Source organism: Cervus elaphus, chromosome 15 (assembly GCF_910594005.1).
Source record: "Cervus elaphus chromosome 15, mCerEla1.1, whole genome shotgun sequence".
Taxonomy (NCBI): Eukaryota; Metazoa; Chordata; class Mammalia; order Artiodactyla; family Cervidae; genus Cervus; species Cervus elaphus.
In genome coordinates, this window is record NC_057829.1 from 48887666 (window position 1) to 48912830 (window position 25165).

Genomic DNA, 25165 nt, shown 5'->3' on the forward strand with positions numbered 1-25165 from the left:
ATTGAGTGATATAAAATAAATTTGCTTTATTCTATGTGTTTTACCTGTTTTCCCCTTATTTCTTTTTCAACACATATACAAATCCATTCTTAGCTTTGTAACCAGTATACCCATATAACTTGCTTTTCTGTCCTATAATTATGGTAAAAAAATCTGTGACTTATTATTCAGGTCATTGTTATTTCAAATATCACCATATCATCATTTATTGACTTAAATCACAAAATTTATTGTAACTTGGCAATAACAGATACAAAACATGCATTTTTCTTCTTTTCTAAACCTTGTTTTATTTTTAAAAGAATACTGAATTTTAGCTTATATGTGAACAAATGCAAAAAATCAATGAGTTTTTAGAAAATGTACATGACCTCATTCATATCAGGAAGTAGATAAAAGCCCTGCTCTTGTTCTTCCCAAAATATTCACTCTTTCTGTCTCAACGATAATAACTGTCCTGATTTTCTAATCACAGTTATATTACTTAAATGGAGTCATACATTTTCTGTGTCTGGCTTCTTTTACTCAAAATTATGTTGTGAGATTTATATATGATAATGTATAGAACTTCATTCATTTCTTTGTTGTATAATATCCCCACTGTATGATTTTCAAAATGAAAATATTCTTTCTGCTACTGATGTTAAAGTTGTTCCCAGTTTAGAACAAATATAAGTAATCATGCAAGGAACATTCTTGTATATGACTTGTGTGTGTGTGTGTGTGTGTGTGTGTGTGTGTGTGCACGTGCGTGCGTGTGCTCAGTTGTTCAGTTATATCCAATTCTGCATGACCTGTTCTATATGCCACCTATTTCAGTTGGGTATATACCTAACAATAACACACATGTATCACTAGATTTGTCTATGCACAAATTTAGTATTTAAAGCCAAACTGTTTCTCAGAATAATTTTCCAAATTTACCGTCTCTTTAGTATTATATAAACAGATCATTCTTATCCCTACTTGCTATAATCAGTCTTTTTAAGGCTAGCTATTCTGATAGGTGTCTGTAAGTATATTATTGTGAATTTAATTTGCATTTCTGTGAAAAACAGGCCAAACCTCCTTGTATATGTTTATTGACAATGTAGATATTCTCTTTTGCAACTGTCTATTAAAATGACATTTTAAAAAATGCCTGGGGTTTACTTTATTTTTCTGATTGAATTTAATTCTTTCTATGCTCTGGACATAAGACTTTTGTAAGATATATGTATCATCCTATACTCTGTAGCTTGATTTATTTTTAATTTTATAGTGCTATATTTTGATACTATTATTATTTTGATAATACTTTATTTTAATGCAGTGTAATTTACCTATCTTTAAATTTTTCTGGGCTCCAAAATCATTGCAGATGGTGACTGGAGCCATGAAATTGAAAGATGCTTAATGCTTGGAAGGAAAGTTATGACCAACCTAGACAGCATATTAAAAAGCAGAGACATTACTTTGTCAACAAAGGTCCGTCTAGTCAAGCTTATGTTTTTTCCACTGGTCATGTATGGATGTGAGAGTTGGACTATAAAGAAAGCTGAGCACCAAAGAATTGATACTTTTGAACTGTAATGTTGGAGAAAAATCTTGAGAGTCCCTGGGACTGCAAGGAGATCCAACCAGTCCATCCCAAAGAAGATCAGTCCTGGGTGTTCATTGGAAGGACTGATATTGAAACTGAAACTCCAATACTTTGGCCACCTGATGCGAAGAACTGACTCATTGCAAAAGACCCTGATGCTGGGAAAGATTGAGGGCAGGAGAAGGGGACGACAGAGGATGAGATGGTTGGATGGCATCACCAACTAGATGGACATGACCTTGGTTGGACTCTGGGAGTTGGTGATGGACAGGGAGGCCTGTCGTGCTGTGGTTCATGGGATCGCAAAGAGTCGGACACGACTTAAGCAACTGAACTGACTGACAGACTTTAAATTTAGTGCCTTTTTTGCTTAGCAAACTCTTACCTCTCCCAAAATGTTGAAAATATTCTCTTAAATTATCACCTAGAAGTGTCATTATTTTATATGCCTACAATGTAACACTGCTTTGTGCTTTTGTGAGGTAACAGTCGTTTCACTTATCTTAAATATCCATATTCAGTTGTCTCAGCACCATGAATTTATTATGATTGAATCTCTTTCTAGACTATATTTTGTTCCCCTCGACTATTTGTCAGGAGTGTATAAATGCCATGTTGCCTTGATTACTGTAGCTTTCGAATAAATATTGATATCTAATAGTGTAGCCCTCCAAAGTAGTTTGCTTTCTTCAAGCTTGTACTTTCATCTAAGTACATCTTAGATCTACTTGGCATTTTGAAGTTTTATAAAAATTTTAGGATGAAATCTTCAGTTTCATCAAAATCACTAATATGTTCATTGGTACTGCATCAAATGTATTAATTAATTTGAGTCAATTTTAACATCTTAAAATATTCAGTTCTCCAACACATTAATATTACATATCCCTCCAATTTTTAAGATTTCCTTAATTTCTCCTATACACGTTTTATTGATTATTATTTGTACTTTATTTGGAGGCATTAAGCATATTTTAAAAAGTTTTCCTAGTTTGATATTTTTTGAAGCTATTTTTAGTAGTATCAGTGTTAACATTTAGTTTTTCTTTTTGCTGTTAGAATAAGGAGTTATTTTTATGAGGTGCTTAATACTCATATATATGATTTTTATAATTCTTATTAAAATATTGAAAATGCAGTTAGCATAAAATGCCTTTTTGCCCCAAATATACAGCTTTCTCATTTTTCTTGCTTCAAATCTGTCATCCCCCCACCTCAAAGTTCATATAAAAATTTTCTTGCAAGATGATGTTAAAGCTGTTATTCTGTAATTCTATGCCATGGGTATAGAAAATCCTTCAAGGAGAATGACCATATAGAGTTCATGTTTTATAAAAAGTAAAGCTTTAGCATAGAGCAGAGATGGAAAGAATCTGTAAAAGCCAGAAAATATCTCTGAGAACTAAAGACATTTTATTTTTCACAATGATGACTAAATGTTGTTAACTACTTAATCATCAATTGTTTCAGATATACATGTCTTGCACTGAAAATGACTGAATACTTTTAAGACCAAAATATCATTAACAAGAGTTTACTATGTATACCCATTTTCTACAAACCATGAAAAATAAATACATGACCTCTGTAAGAATAGGTGGAGGAATTTAACTCACTTTTAGTTGTGTGGAACGTATTTTCTCTCTCTCATACTCTCATTTAATTTGGTGATTTTTTTTTTTTTTTTGGCAGATACCTAGAAAAAACATGAACAAAAATTCAATTTTGTTTGTTTGTTTTTATGCAGTTTTTGTCATGGGAACAATACTTTGATGATGAATAAATAATTATTTTTTTACTCTGTAAGAATAGCAAATTATACTATATTCTCACTGCAGCCTTATTGAGGGAACTGGAAGAATAAATTTTACCAGATATTAACGTCTGATATATAACCATAGCCCAACTGGTATATTGATCAAAATTTTGATTTGAACCAAGTATCACTTATAAAGTCATCTTTTTCTTGATACATATCGCATAGTGAAAATAGTGAAATATTTTCACATAGTGAATATGTATGCATAAGGGAAAATCTTTTCCTAAAAATAAAATTATGTTTATATAGTTTCATATAACTCCACTGTTTTGAAGCAAAAGACGAGTTTTTGTTTTGTTTTTACATTCTGAGATTAAATTAACGGGAAATTGCTGAAGAAAGGTGGGCGGTGTTCCATGTGATTAGGTCACTGTGTTAGCTAATTCTTGACTTTGGGGGTTAGGTTCCTCACTTCCCACAAGACTAAAATGGCTACTAGATCCTTGAGAAAGAATTTCCTGGGTTACAGAACTGTCAAGAGGTTCTGAGATAAAACTTACCTGGCAAAGAGACAGAGAAAGAATGTATGAAGGCAAGTTTTCTGAAGTAAATGTTAAAAAAAGGGAGATCTAGGGGTGTGCAATTAGGAAGAAACCCGTCTATGGTTTACTCAACCTGAGGGAAATGAGAATATTAAAGTTGTATTGGTCAGTTTGACTTTTGTTTGAGTTTCAGAAGCAATTATTGAGTAATGCAAAGATACACACAAATGCAGAATGTGCTTAGTCGCTCAGTCGTGTCTGACTCTTTGTGACCCCTTGGACTGTAGCCCACCATATATATCCTGTCCACTGGGATTCTCCAGGCAAGAATGCTGGAGTGGGTTGCCCTGCCCTCCTCGAGGGGATCTTTCCAACCCAAGGATCAAACCCAGGTTTCCCAAATTGCAGGCAGATTCTTTACTGTCTGAGCCACCAGGGAAGCCCATATTGCAGAATAAAATTATGTAAAAATATGTAAGAAAAATATGAAAAATAACCTAGTACATAAATTCTTCTCCTTACTCTTTTATATGTGTGAACCTCTTCCACTATAGACGTATCTGAAAAGAACATATTGGAAAAGAGGCTTCACAGAACCATACTTGATTTAGATTGTCTTTTAATTAGAACTATACATTGAACCCTGAACATCACCTTTATCAGTCTAAGGATTTCTTAATTTTTTTTTTTTTAGAATGAGTCTGTGTTTGCATAAAAAATATTTCAAGATATAATCCTCCTTTTTCCTACTTTGTATTTGTACATTAATTACAAGAATTTAAAAAGTGACTTTCCCCATATATTTCATGTCAAATTCTAAAAAGGAAACTTATTTTAAGAATGAAAATCAAATGCACCAAAAGAACATTGCTAAAAAGAGAATGAACTGTAAAGTCTATGTAAATACCATTGCTCTTCCAGCAGGAAAATACTAAATATATATATTGGTTCAGTGAGAACCATTTTAAAAATGACTCCTCTCTATACAAACACACACAACGTCATATCCATCTACACTCATGTGTTGAACATTTGTATGCTAAAACATATTATCTGTCTTAATAAATCATCATAACCAAATTACATGGATGGAAAGGAATATTCATATGTCATTAAAAGACAGAAAATATAAGACAGTATATTTTATATAACCATATTCTCAAGTATTGAACACAAGCTGGACTCAAGATTGCTGGGAGAAATATCAATGACCTCAGATATGCATATGACACCACCCTTACGGCAGAAAGTGAAGAAGAATTAAAGAGCCTCTTGAAAGTAAGAGAGGAGAGTGAAAAAGCTGACTTAAAACTTAACATTCAAACAACTAAGATCATGGCATCTGGTCCCATCACTTCATGACAAAAGTAGATGAGGAAACAGTAGAAACAGTGACAGACTTTGTTTGGGGGGGCTCCAAAATCACTGCAGACGGTGAATGCAGCCATGAAATTAAGACACTTGCTCCTTGGAAGAAAAGCTGTGACCAACCTAGACAGCATATTAAAAAGCAGGACATCTAGTCAAAGCTATGGTTTTTCTAGTGGTCATGTATGGATGTGAGAGTTGGACTATAAAGAAAACTGAGCATCAAAGAATTGATGCTTTTGAACTGTAATGTTGGAGAAAAATCTTGAGAGTCCCTTGGACAGCAAGGAGATCCAACCAGTCCATCTTGAAGGAAATTAGTCCTGAATATTCATGGAAGGACTGATGCTGAGGCTGAAACTCCATTACCACCTGATGATGTGAGAACTGACTCCTTGGAAAAAAACCTAATGCTGGGAAAGATTAAAGACAGGACGAGAAGGGGATGATAGGATCAGATGGTTGGATGGCATCGCTGACTTGATGGCATGAGTTTGAGCAAGTTCCGGGAGTTGGTGATGGACAGGGAAGCGTGGCATGCTGCAATCCTTGGGGTCGCAAATAGTCAGACACGACTGAGCGACTGAACTGGACTGATTCTCAAGAATATCTGTGTGATAGTCACAAAATATTTAAAAGCAATATTTCCCCTGCTATTTATGTGTATCTACTAAGAATTATGCATTTCATATAATGTAATATATAATATCATATATTGAAATAATAATATAAAGATTAATGTAATTTACAGTAGTAATTCTGTGTATTAACACTAGACTTTAGTTTCTACACAGGCTAAAATTAAGGCAAAATTATTATATATATTTTCAAATTTTTTTCTTTATAATCTGTTTATTTGTTATCCTTTTTTGCTGCAACTGTTTTCTACTGCTGACTTGTACTGACAGTATATCTCGGCTCTAGACTTTCTTACCCATATTTTTATTTTATTTTTTAAAATCCCTATTTCTTTCTTCCACCTACTTATTTCCATCCTTATTTTCTTCCTTTTTCTCTACTTTTCTCTCATTCTAGAACATGCATTAAGCCAAGCTGTACAAATGTAATACTAGAGGAATGCAACATATTTTAGAATAGTTCTTCCCATCAAAATTGTGCAACCTAGAAACCGAAATCTCATGCATATTGATAGGTGTATTTTTGTATATGTAAATAATAAGAGCATTAAGAATTGCTTTTATGGGTTATTTGTGTCTCCAAAGAGAGAGAGCTCTTTATACTGAATATATGATGCTAAGCTTGATGGAGAAAGGAGCATGTGTGGATCACAAATGATGGCTATTGTTCTAATGTATTGAAATAAGAAAATACAGGTTATGTTTTAAAACAAAAGGAAGAATCTAAGGTTTTATTTATAAAGTTTGTAGAATTTATGTGAAAGAAAAAAACTTGAAAAATAGATTGACGGTGCATGTTCTGAGTGACAGCTTTTCCTATATCGTTGTCTCCTAAAATTCACCTCCGAATCTGATATTATTTTTCTGTGCTCCATTTTGTTCAGTTTGTACCGTTTCACTACTTTTCATTCAGTTTTCTGAGTCTCTCATTCTGCAAATAATGTGTTAAATGCTAAGAACTTGACAGCATGTCCTAGTGATATTATCTGTATTTCACTAGAAATATTCCTGAGAAAGAAAATTTTATCACTTAACACAGTTGTTCAAAAGATAGGTATTTCAATTTTTTAATGTAACAATTAAGGAGACTGCTCTATTACCCCATTCAATAGTTAAATAAGTTGTCTACTTTTACCTAGTGCTTGGTTACTTGTTCTGACTTCATTGTTCAAGTGTAATTAGAGCAGAGAGTTGACTCCCAGTTTGCATGCAGTGAGGCTGATATTATAAAGATTTTAAATAGACAGAATAAATCAGGCTTTCAGAGTGCCTGAACCTAAATTCAAAAGGAAATGAGCCAAACATCTTAAATTATTAATGAAATTACTCTTAGAACTTAAAACTTATGTTAAGAATTTCAATCATATATTGATGATAAAAAGTTATGATATACTTGTCTTAGCTATACTCTGGCTGGATCAGAATCTTTTTCATTTTGCAAAAGCACAATTTTTTGATAGATATCTCATTACATCTTATATGGACACTGGGACAAGAGAAATAACTTAGTATGCTGTCATTATTTTTATATTTAAAAAAAGTCAGTTTGGAGAACATGTGAGATTACAGAACTGCAGAAGATTGATATCTTTATAAAATTGTTAAGTTCATATAGGAAAAAGAAAAGATATCTTAATTTCCACCTTCTGATGTTTCCTCCTTCACACAGTAAGATACCATTTCCGCCTAGTCAAAACTTTTAAGATAACAGCAAGATTAGAAACATACCCTGAGTCTTCACTGTTATGTTGAGGAAGTGAGAATTCCATTCATGTCTTTTCATGCTTAGTCACATTGCCATCCACGTTGGCATTCACGGCATTTTCTGGCATTTTCTTTGTAATGAAAAGAAGTTTAGCTTTCTTCATTTGTCCGCACTCTCTCTCCCACTCTCTCTCTCTTCCCATATGCATATGTATGTTTGTATATATATTTCAGCTGTGACACATGTATCCTCGTAATCTGATATACTTAAAGCATTTCATGTTCAGGTATAGATTTAAGGCTTAGATAGAGGGAATTTTGTACTGTTATTATTAGTTTTTCATTACTTGATGAGTTATTTAGCTTGAAGGTAAAAGAGAAGGGGTTTAAAAATGGAATGGAAACCACTGGGTCCAGAGTTCTAGTGATGGACTTTGAAACTGCAATGATAGCAATAATGTTCATCCATACCTGAGATGTTAAGCAGAGATAGGAGATGAGGAAAATGTGTGAAATTTAACAGCAGTAGAGGACTGATTATCACTGAACATCCGCAAAGCAAATGAAACTCACTTACCATGTAGAGTTATTGCCTAACATCTGTTAATGGACTTCTAGTTCTTTACTCTATTGGAATATACAAACAATGCTTAGCCTAAGGGTAAGAAACATAGATTATGTATAATATGAATAGTGTTTAGTAGCATCTTTTACTTGCTATTCTTGATTCCTGTGTGTTCCTCCTGTTAATAAGCTAACAAATTCCAGTGTGACTAGTATGTACTTTTTCCATTCATTTTACTGCTATTTTCCTCACCAACTAGTAGTGGGCTTATGTGTGTATCTGTGTGTTTGTGTGTGTGTGTGTGCATGCTCAGTCATGTCCAACCCTTTGTGACCACCCCCTGCATATAGCATTATCTAAATAAATTTTCAAATAAAATTATTTAAATAATCAAAGAGACAGCCTCTAGCTTAGTGTACAACAAAAGTATTTTTAAAATTATTTCATAAATCTTAAAATATTTCCTCAGGAGTATATAAGCAATTACATTTACATTTAAAGTCACTCAGTCATGTCCAACTCTCTGGGATCTCATGGACTATACAGCCGATGGAATTCTTCAGGCCAGAATACTGGAGTGGGTAGCCTTTCTGTTCTCCAGGGGATCTTCCCAATCCAGGGATCGTGATAGCCTATCCCTTCTCCAGGGCATCTTCCCAACCCAGGAATCGACCTGGGGACTCCTGCATTGCAAGGGGATTATTTACCAACTGAGCTATCAGAGAAGCCCAATATAAGCACACATATGCCTAAGTTATAATAAGTCTGGTGAAAAGATACAAAAGTATCCTTGAAATAACCTAGCACTGAGAAGGAATAACACAAAGTGTAGTCTCAAACACTCTTAGGTCCTTCTTTCTCATCAGCATTCCTTCAGTTCAGTTCAGTTCAGTTCAGTTCAGTTCAGTCGCTCAGTCGTGTCCGACTCTTTGCAACTCCATGAATCGCAGCACGCCAGGCCTCCCTGTCCATCACCAACTCCCAGAGTTTACTCAAACTCATGCCCATCGAGTCGGTGATGCCATCCAGCCATCTCATCTTCTGTTGTCCCCTTCTCCTCCTGCCCTCAATCCCTCCCAGCATCAGAATCTTTCCCAGTGAGTCAATTCTTCACATGAGGTGGCTAAAGTATTGGGGTTTCAGCTTCAGCGTCAGTCCTTTCAGTGAACACCCAGGACTGATCTCCTTTAGGATGGACTGGTTAGATCTCCTTGCAATCCAAGGGACTCTCAAGAGTCTTCTCCAACACCACAGTTCAAGAGCATCAATTTTTCAGTGCTCAGCTTACTTCACAGTCCAACTCTCACATCCATATATGACCACTGGAAAAACGATAGCCTTGACTAGTACTGTTAAATATTTACCATCACACCATCTTGTGCATATCAATTTTTTTTCCTTTCCTTAAAGTACAAGTTTGTTTGCTAGTTTGTTTTTTGAAAGGAGACCTGAGGTTTATACTTAAGCTGAAACCACATTAAAACGAACAGACCTTTCTTTCTATAACTAAAATTCACAAGTCTAAGACAGTTCAGTTCAGTTCAGTCACTCAGTCATGTCAACCCCATGGACTGCAACACACCAGGCTTCCCTGTCCATCACCAACACCCAGAGCTTACTCAAACTCATGTCTATCGAGTCAGTGATGCCATCCAGCCGTCTCATCCTCTGTTGTCCCCTTCTCCTCCCACCTTCAATCTTTCCCAGCTTCAAGGTCTTTTCAAATGAGTCAGTTCTTCACATCAGGTGGTCAAAGTATTGGAGTTTCAGCTTCAGCCTCAGTCCTTCCAATGAATATTCAGAACTGATTTCCTTTAGGATGGAAAGTCTAGGACAGATCTCTCTGATTGCTAACTCTATGGTAGATGCCCAGATGAGCCCATGAATATTGGACTAGACTATGTAAAACAGCTGCTCATGTACAGCTATGAAGACATGGGGGAGAAATATTCATCTTTAACTTTTTTTTTTTTAATCTCACCCAGTCCCATCTAAACTCTTGACTCATGACTCTCATATTCAAATCTTCAGTCCTGATCTCTTTTTCCTCTTTTCTGGACCAAAAACATACATCCTAACTGCCTCTTCCACATTTCCACTCATATGTCTAATAAGCAAATGAAACAGATCTGATCAAAATGAGTTCTGAATCTTTCCACACACTTATGTGCCTGTTCCTCATGGTGTCTTTCTCACCTAAGATAAAGGAAACTCCATCTTTACAATTTTTCCAGGACAAATTTTTATTAGTCATTGTTGACTCACAGTCTCTCATGTTCAATATCCAGTTTATGAGGAAATACTATTATATATAGAATATACCCACATTGGACCTTTATTCTTTACTACCTTTATTGTTATCAACTTGTTTTATGTCACTGTTATCTCTTGAACAGAATACGGCAATAAAATTACAGATGATCTTCCTGTTTCAGACCTTCCTCTGCCTCAGTCCATATTCAACACAATGGCTAAAGTTACCCTTCTAAAATATGTCAGCTTAAAACTTTCTCGTGGCTCCCTATCTCCCTGAAAATAAAAGACTTATCCTAAAATTCCTGCTTTGACTTTTTAGTCACTAGCCTACAAACTGTTTCTGCGATAGACACCGAGCACATTCCAAACTTAGTACCATTGCCTTGTGTCCTTCCACAATTTTCAAAATGTCTACAAGCTTAAAATAAATGCATCACTTATGAGAACTACAATTCCTAATGGATTACACAGGAATTAATCTGTGGGGGAGGGGGAGAAATGTGTGCTGGAGGGAGTGGGAAAATATAAATTATATGACTGTATATGGTATGTTAGATCATTAAATAGAGTGGTTGGAGAAGCCTTCATTGAAAAAGTGATATTAGAGTACAGAGCAGAAGGTGATAAAAGAGCAAGTCTTGTGTCTTTCTGGGACTGGAGATTTAAATTTGGGAGTCATGGCTCAAGAGTTTAGATGGGACTGGATGAGACCATCAAAAATAAATAAATAAATAAATAAAGGTTACACACACAAAAAAAAAAAGGTTATACAAAGATTAAAGTCCTAGAAACAAGCATTAATGAGTAGAGTAGACCTACTCTAAGATAGTACTTAGTATAGCAACATGCATTTTGTATCTGTCCAGGAGTCTCTGTTAGAAATATCCTCCTACTATGGGCTCCATGTGTACCAGAAAGAGTTACTAAATTTTATCATCTCTTTCTTTCACCCAATAGTTTTATTCTTAGGTTTCAGATGGTAGAGAAATTCTCGCTCATGCATATCAGAAGGCATGTGTGTATATGTGTGTGTGTACAAAACAAAGAGAGCCAAACATGGAGGGAAAACAATATATCTCTAAGGTTTGAGGAAAATGATTCTGCACATACCCACTCGCATATTTATATGCACAGATAGCTTTTTCTGATTGGAATGTAGAATTTAGCAATAGGATAAATTTAACATTGAGTAATATTTCTCAAAAATATGTAAGGTGAGGTGTGGCAAAAGGATTATGAGCTACTCTTTTGAGAATTTTTCTGTGAAGCATGTATTTTTCATTTACTGACACAGCCATGTCATATAATGGACATTCTGTCTTGAATGTGCTTTTATTAGATAAATGTCATTTTTCATCAGCTTTGAGAGCAGGGGACCTTTATGGGGTCACTCAATAAAGTTGTTTGGGGATTGGTTTAAGCCTGAGAGAAAAGATTTCTTAAGGTGGAGAGAACAGCAACTTCCCTTTTAGAGTCTATAGTCTTTCCAATGGTGAGACATATATGTGGTCTGGTTCATTTTTTTTTAATCTACTTTTTTATAATCATATTTAATAAATATACATATATACAATATGACCTGTTTCTTTATTTCAACTGTATCATTTTGATTGTTTGAAAATAGGATCTTGCTGTATTTTGAGAGTAGTAACCTTCATTATTTTCATATACCTGTGAATTGGATATAGTATAATTCACTAAAAGTTTATATTTAATCAGTTAGCTCAGCTGATAGAGTAAACACATATTGATAAACACTTTGACGTCAGTAATATGGACTCCCTTATGTGCTATCTTCTTCACTCTTATTTACACCAGGAAGAAGTGGCCTTTGATTTATGATAAATTTTCAGTGATAATGTGAATAAATTATTGCCCCCCCTTTTATTTTCTGTTTTGTGTATGCACAGTATTATCCTATTTTTCTGTTGGCTTTTGTGTATGTTATGTGCTTCTTCCATCTCAGTTTTTAAAAAGTGATATTAAATTATAAAATATGTGGCTAGTGTTTCTAATTTAATAAGATGAATAATAACTTTATATACTTCACTCTATACAAACTCCCATCCGAGTGAGATGAAAAAGTAATATTTATTGAGTAACCATGTGCCTTTACTTACATTCATTACTTTATTTTTCATAGCAATGCATGTTGCTGATTACAAGAATCTGAGGGACTTACCTAAGATCGTAGATGTAGTAAGTAGTGAGTCCAAGATTTTGAAGTTAGATCTTTTCCCTTTAGGGCTGTGTTAGCTGTATTGAAACAGAGTTTTACAACAGCATACATCTATCATTTCACAGTTTCTTAGACCTGGAGTCCAGGCATAGCATAGTCATACTCATGGCCTCACAAGACTATAATCAAGCTGTTGCCAAGGCTGTAGCCTCAACTAAGACTTGATTAGCTAGGGAAGTGTTTGCTTCCGAGGTAACTCAGGCTTGACAAAATCACCTTCCTGTGGTCGTAGGACTGAAGTCTTCTGTGTCTGACTGCCTGTCAGCTGACTACCCACAGCTCCTAAAGGCTGTCATAGCTCCTTACCATGTGGGCTTCCCAACATGATAGCTATTTTATGCAGGCCAGCAAGGGAAGGAGAGAAAGGCTCAGCAAGACAGTCACTAGAATCTCATGTAATGTAGCCACATATTATACGTGTAAATATGACTTCCCATAACTTTTACCATATTCTTTCAGTTAGAAGCAAGTCACAGGTCCCACCCACACTCAGGAGAAGGGAATCACATAAATCCAGTGTTAATGAGGGTAGGATCTGTCTGCTCACTGCTGAAAAGCCAAAAAAAAGAGGCCAGGTTGATGGAAAGGAGGAAAGTTTGCTTTATTTTAGATGCTGGGAGGGGGGGTTTGTGGTGTAGGGGAGAGTGGATGCCTGTCCAAAGGCCGACTCCCTCCACTGACAATAAGTGGGCAAAGGTTTCTGTAGATGAAGGGAAGGGGCTACAAGCAGAAACAGCACAGTCAACTCTGACAGTCATCTTAAAAACTGGTCTTCAGTGGTCTGGCCAGCATCATCTTGATTGTTGTAGGTACAGTTTCAGGGTCATTTTGTTTCCATTTCTTGATGCCAGTTCTTGAAATCGCATGGCTACAGTCTGGTCATCATATAGTTAACTTCTTTCACCTGGTGGGGGGTCTCAGTTATCTATAAGACAAGTCACAGGATGTGGCTCAGAATATTATCTATAGCCTGTGAGAAGGAGCCAGAGGTCCTTGACTATGCTTAATAACGACATTATTAATATTTGATTCCTTTGACTGTTTTCCTTCGTTTCTGTGTGCCCTTATTTCTCTGATTAAGCTTGTTCTTTGGCTAAAGTTTTTCCACAGACAAAAGGCAGGCAAAAGACAGGAGGGGAAGGACTATAGGGTCCTTCTCCATTTCACTAGGAGACAAGTATCACGGGCGTGCCTTAAGAGTCTACCATGGAGCCATTTTAGCTTCTCTAAGCTCAGAATCCAGCTTGTTTGTTCAGAATGCTTCCTCTGCCACAGTGGAAAGGAGAGGTACAATAGTAGTCCCTGTCCCAAGGGATGCTAGGTTAGTATGTTCATTTCTTAAACTGTTACTCCGAGGCTGACCTGAAGTTTAATTGAACTATCCTTAATGTCAACTATCCTCTTTTATGAGTTGTTAGCTATAAGGTCAGAGACTATGCTTATATCTAGGAAGGTGAAGTGTTAGTCACTCAGTTGTGTCCAACTCTTTGCAACTCCATGGACTGAAACTTGCCAGGCTCCTCTATCCTTACAGATATAATTTGGGGAAAATTAGTTCTAAGGTCAGGTAGTTGATAATTATATTGTACAATTCTCCCTATATTGTACAATTCTCCCTATACTTTATGCTATTTTTTTTATACTTTATGCTATTTATAGTATAATTTATACTATTCTCTTACTTTAGAGTTGTTTCCACTTTTCCCCTTTAAATGTTGTCAACAAATTATAGGGCACAAAACTCTAAATAATGAGGTTATGACTCAACTGGATATTTGTCTGTGTTTCCTAAGAACTCAAAACAAAGCTAACAAAGTTTCTATACTTTCATATTTAAATTAAAATGTTTGTGTATTTCCAAGATGATAGCAAGATATAGGGAGAGGAGATCTAAACTATGAATTAGTAACCTGGAATTTGGTCTTAGATATACTTCAATACTTTGGTCATCTGATGTGAAGAGCCAAATCATTGGAAAAGACCCTGATGCAAGGAAAGATTGAGGGTAGGAGGAGAAGGGGGTGAAAGAGGATGCGATGGTTGGATGGCATCACTGACTCAGTGGACATGAGTTTGAGCAAACTTCGGGAGATAGTGAATGACAGGGAAGCCTGGTGTGCTGTAGTCTATGGGGTCTCAAAGAGTCAGACACAACTTAGTGACTGAACAACAACAACAATGCGTTTATTATCCACACCACCTTGGTCAGGTAATTTTAGTGCTTGGGGAAATTTGGAGATACCAGATGATTTGCTTCATTTGTCATGTATATGTGTGTGTGTGTGTGTGTGTGTACATATGCATCATATATATCATAAATATATAATATACATTTATAGAAGAGATGGCAGGTTTTATTCAAGTTCTAAAATTCTATCATCCTATTTTTAGTTGAGTAAATAAGCACACATTCTACATCAAAGTGCATAACATGTATGCATTTACTTATTACCTTATTTACAACAGAATAGAAATACTAGCAATTGTCTAAATGTCAAGATATTTATGTCAATTTCTAAGAGCAAAGTAAAGAATAGGAGGGAAATAATCCCTTTATTCTTAAAGTGTTACAGTTGTATGTTTATGTCATACTTGATATATCACCTATCATGTATCATGAAGTGAAATATAAGTAAAGAAAAGGTATTATTACTTAAGTAATATGAGTGAAGTACACTTGAACAAAGCTGTCCATTTTGTAAAGTTTTGTTCTTTTGAAGTAAATAAAATAATTTTTAAAAACCAACATAGTTTTGCAAAGCAGTATATGTTTAGTCTTTTTTTTTTCTGTTTTAATCACTGTTGATTGATATCATTTTCCATTGTTAGCAAACATTGTGTGTAATTAATATATTCCTAACATTGAAGCACAGTTCAATCAATGTTGACAGTTTCTTTATGAAGTTTCAGGGTACACATATATTTCCTTCCTTTTACCAATTAGTTATCTAGATATGCTATGAACATATGCTTAACTAAAATGTGTTTACACATTATAAATGTGTTTACAATTTATATAATTGTAAACTAAGAAGTATGAAAAATCAAAGTAGGAAAATAGTCTAGGAAAGTCCAGGAAATTTTTGGCAAGGATGAGGATTTGAGCATGAGAAGCGTTTTGTTTAGCTGGGTAATCTTGGAATCTAGATTTTACTCAATAAACAACTATACAGTGGCCATGCTTACTGATTAATCTCACTGAAAAACTATGTATTAGCTACAATTTCAACTTTTTAAAAATTTATTTTAATTAAATAATGCACTTGGGAAATTTGTTTATGGTTTCATTTACAAGGGGTAAATGCAAGGAAAAGCATCCACTGCTCTGGACTGTATGTTGTAGTTGAACATCTTTCCAGCTGACTTTAACTAGAGAAAGATTGTTGTGAGAGATTTTATGCAGTTCATATTATTATACACCTTTGCATAATTAACTGTTTTATGGCAAGTACTGTATTCTGTGCACAGAGTGATTTTCTTATTTTAATGTTTGGAATGAGCCCAAACAGTCAATTACTTTCTCTCCCTGTAGAACTTACTCTTTCAGCATCTTTGAATTAGGTTAATTAGAAAGGCAACAAACCCCTCTCACCACTGCCACCTCCACAACATTTTTATAGACTAACACACTTGTGTTATAACTGCCTAGTTCAAGAAGCAAACACAATTTTCAGGAAAATATTAAATATCCAATTATGACTTAAGTCCCTATAATATATAATGTATATGTGTATATGTGTGTGTTTAGTCCCTAGTAGAACCAAATATATGCTGGGGATGAGTAAAAGGTATTCAATCGAAAGATCACTATGAGTATGAATTTGTTGAATAGGATCATTTTCTTGCCATGAAATCTAATTTTAGCTTCTTTGAGAAAAATCAAAACTGTCTAATGTTACTAAATGGAAAGAGTGAGTCACTCCCAAGTGAGCAGGCCTGGATGGCTCACCTGTCAATGCCTGGATGTACTGCCATTCACCGGAGACAAGGAGTTATCTTTATAATTTTCTCTACAGTGAGCATTTTCTCCCCTCCTTCTAACTTCCCAGAGTGATATTTTGCATTGAAATCTTTTGAGCCCATGTAAATTCTCCAGACAGCTTGCCACACCTATCTTAGCTTTGTAGCATGAAATGAAGATTTGGTTTATAAAAACTTCTGGAACATAAAATAAGTCATTTTGCTTTAGTTTCAAATGCTTTCTCTTCCAAGATGGAGTTAATAACATTAACAGCAATAACCATAATTCACATTTTTCAGGGTTTTTTTTTTTTTTTTTTCTGTACCAAGGACTGCAATCAGTACTTCACATGCATTATCTCACTTCGTCCTGTCCCCAGACCAACCTAACAGCCTCCTCTTTGATGCAAATTACCTTATACACCTTGTAAGTAGGGGAATGGAGCTGGTATAAGGAGGCAGTTTTATTGATTCATAAGTTATTTTACAGTATATTTCTGTTTTTATATATTCTGGGCACAATTTTATCATAGTTAAAAATAAATAGGTATGTAAGAGGATCTTAATACAAAAGCTGAAAATCTACTGCAGCACCTTTATTTAATGCAACTAAGGTTTACATTGGTGGCTATGATTGATACTATGCTAATATGGAAGAAGGTATGAGTACAGATGAAGAAGCTGTGAAATTATGTTTCCAAGTTTAAAACAGTAGATTAATGAAGAAAGCTTAAGTGCTGGATCAGATTTCAATTTCGTTGAAAAAAGTTTGTAGTTGGAAGCATTTTGTTGTTGTTTAGTCACTAAATCGTGTCTGACTCTTTTTCGATCCCATGGACTACAGCTTACCAGGGTTTTCTGTCCACAGGATTTCTCAGGCAAGAATACTGGAGTGGGTTGCTAATTCCTTCTTCAGGGGATCTTCCTGACCCAGGGATCAAACCCTGGTCTCCTGCATTGGCAGGCAGATTCTCTATCACCAAGCCACCAAGAAGTCCATTTAGAAGCAAATGACTCTCAATAACTACTTCTTGAAGGAAGAAGCATAAACCCCAGTATTTAAGGCTGAAAGATTGACTATGGTGCTTGGAGAAAATGTCATTAAATATTTACCCATGTTAGTATTTTTGTTGGGGTTGTTTTAGCTTTTGTTAGTGCTTTCAATATTAGTACACAATTTTTTTTCCAAGTACATGCATGTGGTGTCATAATAAAAAACTACCTCTTCTATTTTACCCATTTTGGTTTTGTAGAGGAGGGAAACTGAAGGTGAATGGAGTTAAGTAATCTATCCACTTTCACATGCTTAGTATATGGTGAATCCAAGATAGATTGGATTCTATTTCTGTCAGTTCCAAGGTCTGCTTTCTTCACCTCTATGATATGAGTGTCAAACTAAGTTAATTCCTTTCTTATGATTTTAACCATGCTTTATTATGCCCTCTCTTTGTGTCCCTCATAGTATATATGTATACTAGAGAAAGAGCTGTTAATGCTCTATTATGCGTTATTGAATCAAGGCATAAATGTTAATTTTTAATTGATGTACTTATTATACATTTATTTTTCTAGTCAGAAAATAGAATCCTATTTAATTTGTTAATTACATATTGAAAACACAGACTGAATAATTTTTCAAAGGTTAGTGATATGAAGCATTTGTAAAAGAGTATATACTCAGGCACAGAACATATTTGTAGACAAGAAAATGCCACCATTGTCTGATCTGTGCTTTTGACTATCTGTAGATTATATATTTGCCAGTTCAGTTTAGAAAAAGAAGAACGATCAGCTTCACTCATGTATTTAAATATATGTGCACTAATATGTGCAAAAGTAAAAGTAAATAATATGTCATTTAGAAAAGTGTGTGAGTGTGTGTATTTAAATATTCAGTTCAATTCAGTTCAGTTCAGTCACTCAGTGGTGTCTAACTCTGCAACCCCATGGACTTCGGCACTCCAGGCTTCCCTGTCCATCACCAACTCCCAGAGCCTACTCAAACTCATGTCCATTGCGTTAGTGATACCATCCAACCATCTCATCCTCTGTCCCCTTTTCCTCCCACCTTCAATCTTTCCCAGCATCAGGGTCTTTTCCAATGAGTCAACTCTTCTCATCAGGTGGCCTAAGTATTGGAGTATTTAAATATTATTTAGATATATCATTGTAAAAGAAGAATGGTACCTTTCAGCATTCCTTAGTGAAATAAAGCTCATTGGTAATAACATGATAAACATTACAGATTATTATTATTATTACTATCATTAACTTTCTAAGAAAAATCTTCAAGAGACTCTCCCTTTTGTTTATAATTATGCAATGATATAACATTTAGGCCAATTTAGTGCCTTAAGGAAATGCAGCAAATACATTTTGTATTAGTATTCTTTGAGCTAGATTCAAATTTATAGATTATCTATGTATTCTTTTATACTATCCTAAAGCAGTGAATTGTCTAAATAAAGCCCATTTATTCAAATGTCCTTAGGAGGGTACATTTTTATTTGCATAGTCACAACTCTTCTTTATGCTGTAAGTTTAATAAAATGGATCAGCTGAAAATGATTGCTATAAATTATATTGCATTATTGTTTGTCGAAAGGATCATTGCTGTTTGAGGGCAAAAGGGGGTTTTGAATTGCATCAGTGCTGTTTGTGTTCAACTTATAGAATATATGGACTCTTTTACAAGAGTAGGGAAGACTAGAAATCTACTCTCTTATTCACCAAATGTCTAAAATTCAGCCCACTGAAAGAATAATAAGAAAGCAAGCACTGAAATGTGACATTAAAATAGTATGTTGTTCTAGTTGAGTACTCCAGATATGCCTTAAAGAAGAACAGCTTCTCTTGTGTATCTGCACATTAGTTTTGTCTTTCACATTAAGATTTATGTTTCATGGATTTGCTGTAAGATAAAAGAGAAAAGAAGTAGTTCTCACCACGGGAGTCTCTGCTACTTCTTTATCTTTTCCTTTTTCTTCCTTTCTCTTCCTTTCAGGATATCTTTTTTCATATCAGAAGTCTTACTGAGTGAACTGAAGTATCAATCTCTGTTATTATAGGCTTTTTCTTTTGTTCAGGATAAAATTCAGTGATAACTCCTGTGAGAAGTGATGGACAGGGAGGGGAACACACTGATGCTCTGAAAAGGAAACAAGAAATAGATGGTGAAACTCACCAAGTGTTTGAATCTCTGCCTTGCACCTCATCTTCTCAAAATATCATTTACAAATAGCATTACAAAGATTTGTTTTTTTTTGCCTTCTTGAAACAGAGCATTTTCTATATCATGCCAGATAAAAAATTGAATATCTTCTGCTTTGAAACAGATTTGCAAGTCAGCCAGGGTGTGAGTTTATGAACCTTATTGAAGAATGCATACATGTAGAATGTATTTTCAAATAACTTTATTTGGTTTGCAGGTACAATTCTGGTGGATAACATGCTGATCAAAGGGACTGCTGGAGGACCAGACCCAACCATAGAACTCTCTTTAAAGGACAACGTGGATTACTGGGTATTGTTGGATCCTGTCAAACAAATGCTTTTCCTGAACAGCACAGGCAGAGTTTTGGATAGAGACGTTAGTACATTTTTTTTTCCCCTTTGCCCCTCTATCACAACTCTATTATAATTTAAATATTTGTATGTGTTTGTTAATATATCAAATTTTCATTGTATAATTTGAGTTTATTTTCAATGTTCATCAACAAAAACAATTGTTTAAAAACTCCTTGAAAGAAGAGTAAGAAAGGAAGAAGGACCATCTGTGTCTGAGAGAACCATTGTTTGTCTCTTCTGAAATCCTGGAAGCTTATCAAATATCTGAATAAGGAGACATCATAGTGCTCAGAATAAATGGGTGGTAACCTTGGAAAAGTAGGATAAGCACAGCCTATTTCATGGCAGAGTTTGAGAGTACAGCTACGTGTTGGCTTGAGGACAGAAAGTTCATTTGGATTGCTAACAAGAGGCTGCTCTTACAAGTAGTAAGTGTTGGTTGAGAGATGAGTGGCAATGTGCTTAAAAAGCTGACAAATTAAAAGAAGCTGAGCACAACTTTCCTGGCAATGTCCCAACCCAGTCATTCTCCGGCACGACCTGAGTATTTCGATATTAAGAACACCTACATAACCAAAGTTAAATGTCTTCTTTCTGAAAAAGTTGAAAAACTTGAGTAGACTTAAGTAGCTCTCTAAAGCAACTTTATTTTCACTCATTTGCATTCTAGTCTTGAGTGCAGAGTAAAGCATGTGTGAATATGTGCATATGGGGGTGTCAGGCAGTAATTGTACAAGACCTTGTGAAAACTCAGGAAGTACATCACATTGCCTACTCCCAGATTTCCATTTTATAAAATTCAAATGTCAGATCCTCAACCTAGTAAACCTGAATCATCTCCCTCCAGTGTTTGGGATTTATGATCCACTTCAAATATGGTATGGAGTGTATGACTCCCTAATCTATTTCACATCTAAATTCAAACTTTTTAAGACCTTTGTGGTGAAGTGGGCAGTAATAGAGCTCTCCCACCAGAATGGGCTGCCCTTGTACAGTGGGGAAGGCCCATAATTCAGTGACTGAGCAGTTGGGGCAGATGTGAAAGGAGGTGACAAAGGGAGAATAGGAATGGATCTGTTGTGTTCAACTTAGAGGAGCAAAGTCATCTCTGATGCTGTTCTCATTTCTACCATTGCCCTCACTCATTGTGTCCTTTAATCATAGCGACATTCTTTGCACCCCACAAATCAGAGCTTTGCGTGGGTTGCTAAGACTGTGTAAAATGGAATAAGGACAGCTGCTATCTTAGAATTTATCTTGCCTTGTCTTATCTTATATTCAGTCTTTCTTTTATGAAAACAATTTGAATAATGGCACAAATTGGCAAGCTGCAAGAGTCTCCCCAAGCCGTGTTACTCACAGACACCCTTCTTTTTTACATTATATCTGGTTTCAGGTGTATAGCATTAGAGTTCAGCATCTGTTTACACCACAGGGTGGTCACCACCACAAATCTAAGTGTCATCCATCACCATACAATTGACCCCCTCTATTTAGTTTGCCCATTCCCACAATGCATCTTTTACTAGCTTTAATTAGGAACACTCATATCCAAGTCATATGAATTTTATAATGTAGCATGTTTGTAGAATTATAGAATATATTTGTCTAATTTGAGCCACTGTCATTTTGTATTTTGTTCCCTTTTTTAAAATCACCTATAATTATAATAATTGGCTTGTTTACTGGTAAATTACTTTCTTTTTGGAATCACTTTGTTTGTTGTTTGTAGACTTTTTAATGATGCCCTTTCTGACCAGTGTGAGGTGGTACCTCACTGTAGCTTTGATTTGCCTTTCTCTAATAGTTAGTGATGATAAGCATCCTTTTATGCATCTATTGGCCATCTGGATGTCTTTTTGGAGAAATGTCTATGTAAGTCATCTGTCCATTTTCTGGTTGAGTTGCTTGTATTTTGTTGTTGAGTTGTATGAACTGTTTGTATATTTTGGAAATTAAGTTCTTATCAGTCACGTCATTCACAAATATTTTCTCCTAGTCTTTAGACTTTTTCCTTTTGATTATGGTTTTTCTTGCTGTAAAGAAGCTTGCAAGTTTAACTAGGTCACATTTATTTGTTTTTGCTTTTATTTCTATTGCCTTGGGAGACTGACCTAAAAAAAAAAAAAATTGGTAAGATTTATGTCGGAGAATGTTTTGCCTGTGTTCTATTCCGGGAGCTTTATAGTGTTGTGTCTTAAGAATATTTAAGTCTAAGCCATTTTGAGTTTATTTTTGTATATGGTGTAAGCATGTATTCTAATTCCATTGATTTATTTGTGCCTGTTTGACTTTCTTAACATTGCTTGCTGAAGAGACTGCCTCTCCCCATTGTATATTCTTCCCTTCTTTTCCAAAGATAATTATCCATAGTTGCGTGGGTTTGTTTCTGCTCTCTCTATTATGTTCCATTGATCCATATGTCTGTTTTTGTGCCAATACCATGCTTTTTTGATTACTATAGCTTTTTAGTATTGTCTGAAGTCTGTGAGGGTTATGAATCCTGCTTTGTTCTTTTTCCTATTAATTGCTTTGGGTCTTTCAGTGGTTTCATGTTAATTTTAGGATTATTTATTTTTGTTCTGTGAAAAATGTCTTGGGTAATTTTATAGAGATCACATTAAATCTATAGATTGCTTTGGGTATTATGGCCATTTTAACTATATTAATTCTTCCAATCTAAGGGCATGAAACAATCCAGACATCTTAACATCTCTTCTTTTAGATCCAAAGTTGGTAGGTACACAAAGAGCTTTGACTTCTATTCCCAGCCAATATGTATTTAACTACTAAGTTTTTTACTTTTATTTCCATAGTATGTTCTGCATTTACCAACAGCATAACTCCAGTACAAGCCCTCTTAATTCTCATTTGACTTTGGAACCATATCCTAGTAGTTCTCCTTACTATATTTCACAATTCAAATTGATCCAGTTTTAGTGTCTCAATGCAGAGTTCTGGCCTTTTCAGTAGATGAATTTTCATTGCAAACTGCTTTATTTGGCCCTTGAGATTTCCTAAATTCTATCAATCTATTCCGTTTATTTAGAAACATATTCTCAAATCCAGGAAAACTAAACTAACTACTGTTCTCTCAACATAATCTTCCTGAGTCAGAAAGATCCACTGGAGAAGGGATAGGCTACCCACTCCACTATTCTTGGTCTTCCCTTGTGGCTCAGCTGGTAAAGAATCTGCCTGCAATGAGGGAGACCTGGGTTGAACCCCTGGGTTGGGAAGATCCCCTGGAGAAGGGAAAGGCTACCCACTCCAGTATTCTGAACTGGAGAATTCTATGGGCTGTATAGTCTATGGGGTTGCAAATAGTCGGACATTACTGAAAAACTTTCACTTTTTCACTTTCAACATAATCTAATTTTTTATCATACCTTCCCTGATACTCTTTTTGAACCTATGCTTTGAAATGACCTTTATCTATTACCATCAGTTGAATGTTATCTACTACCAAGACATGTCTCAAAATGCTACTCTGTACATAAAAGTATTTCCTAATAGTAACACCAATATATAATTTCTTATTGTAAACTCCAGAGCATTTGAAACTCTCTTTTTTTTTTTTGGCCACACCATGTGGCTTTCAGGATTTTAGTTCCCTGACCAGGGATTGAACTTGGATCACATCAGTAAAAGCACTGAGTCCTAACTACTGGGCTGTCATGGAACTCCTTCAAAATTCTTTTTTGACTCACATTGTAGTTATCTATATTTGTCTCATATCAGTTTCACAGAATTTGCTTAAGGTACAAGGACTGTGTCATATTAATCTCAACACATGTTGAACTTTGCATAAATGAGTACAATTAAGTAAATGTAATGTCCTTAATAGTTGATTGTGAAAAACCTACAAGTTTCTATATATTATATATGCCTAATAATATTTTCAAGTAGGTACTTTTTATTTAAGGCAACTTCTTTAAATATGCCATTAATTATGAAAGTTTAATTTGTAAAGTACACTTTTAACTCTGGCCAGCCATTTATGTCAAGTTTTGCTTCATCATTTAAAAAACATTTCTATAGCACATTACGTCTTTTTTCTTTTCACTATCTTCCAGTTTAATTTTTGAAGTAATTATTTTGTTTAAATTTTGTAAAAATAGTATGTATGTAGGAAGAAAAATCATGATAAAAACCTTTCATTATGATGAGGAGTGAATAACTTTTTCTTTGTTTAATGAAAAATAAAATTATTCTATTCAAGTTGGCTAAATACTTATTTTCCATTTAAATTATTAAATAATCCAAATATTGTTGTTTCCAGAAAAATCTCAGTTCTCCTTAGACTGAATATGTATGCTATAATCAACACTGTTCACATCAATACATTATTTATAAATGCTTCACCTTGCATGTTGCAACTAAGTGATTGTACAACAATATTTTTCAAATTAAAAAAAAATCTTACATATATATTGGAAAAATTCTTCCTTTATGTTTTACTCTCAACCTTACTTTGCAAAGATCATTTTCATCAACTGTTGGTACATATCATTCCTGAACTTTATCTGTGTGTGTTAAAATGTATTCACACATGTATACTAACATATGGATATGCGAGTATACATTTAAAGTAGACCTGGGTTTGATCCCTGGGTTGGGAAGATCCCCTGGAGAAGGGAATGGCTACCCACTCCAGTATTCTGGCTTGGAGAATTCCATGAACTATGTAATCCATAGGTTCACAAAGAGTAGGACATGACTGAGTGCCTTTCACTTTCACACCATACTAAACAATTGTCTTTAAACTTGAAAAATAGTTTGCATGTCTAGGGAAATATGATGGTAATCACTCTAAAATAATTACCCTCAAACAATTTATATACAGCATTATTTTTTCTGATTTGTTTCATGAATGAAGGAAATTAAGAGAATCAGAGAAGATAGAATTGCCATGACTTATTTTTGCCACCAGTTATTAAAAATACACCAGAATTTTCCTAACATTCCTAAGTTTGTTGGAGTCC

The 25165-nt window shown here is 34.8% G+C and overlaps 1 protein-coding gene across 1 annotated transcript in view; it reads left to right on the forward strand.

Annotated features, from left to right (window-relative positions):
• Positions 1-25165, forward strand: part of PCDH15 (protocadherin related 15) — a 1264171-nt gene that overhangs the window by 763309 nt on the left and 475697 nt on the right. The window contains exon 6 of the mRNA XM_043926323.1: positions 20042-20202. Within this exon, the coding sequence (XP_043782258.1) occupies positions 20042-20202 (161 nt within the window). The remainder of the gene's footprint in view (positions 1-20041; positions 20203-25165) is intronic.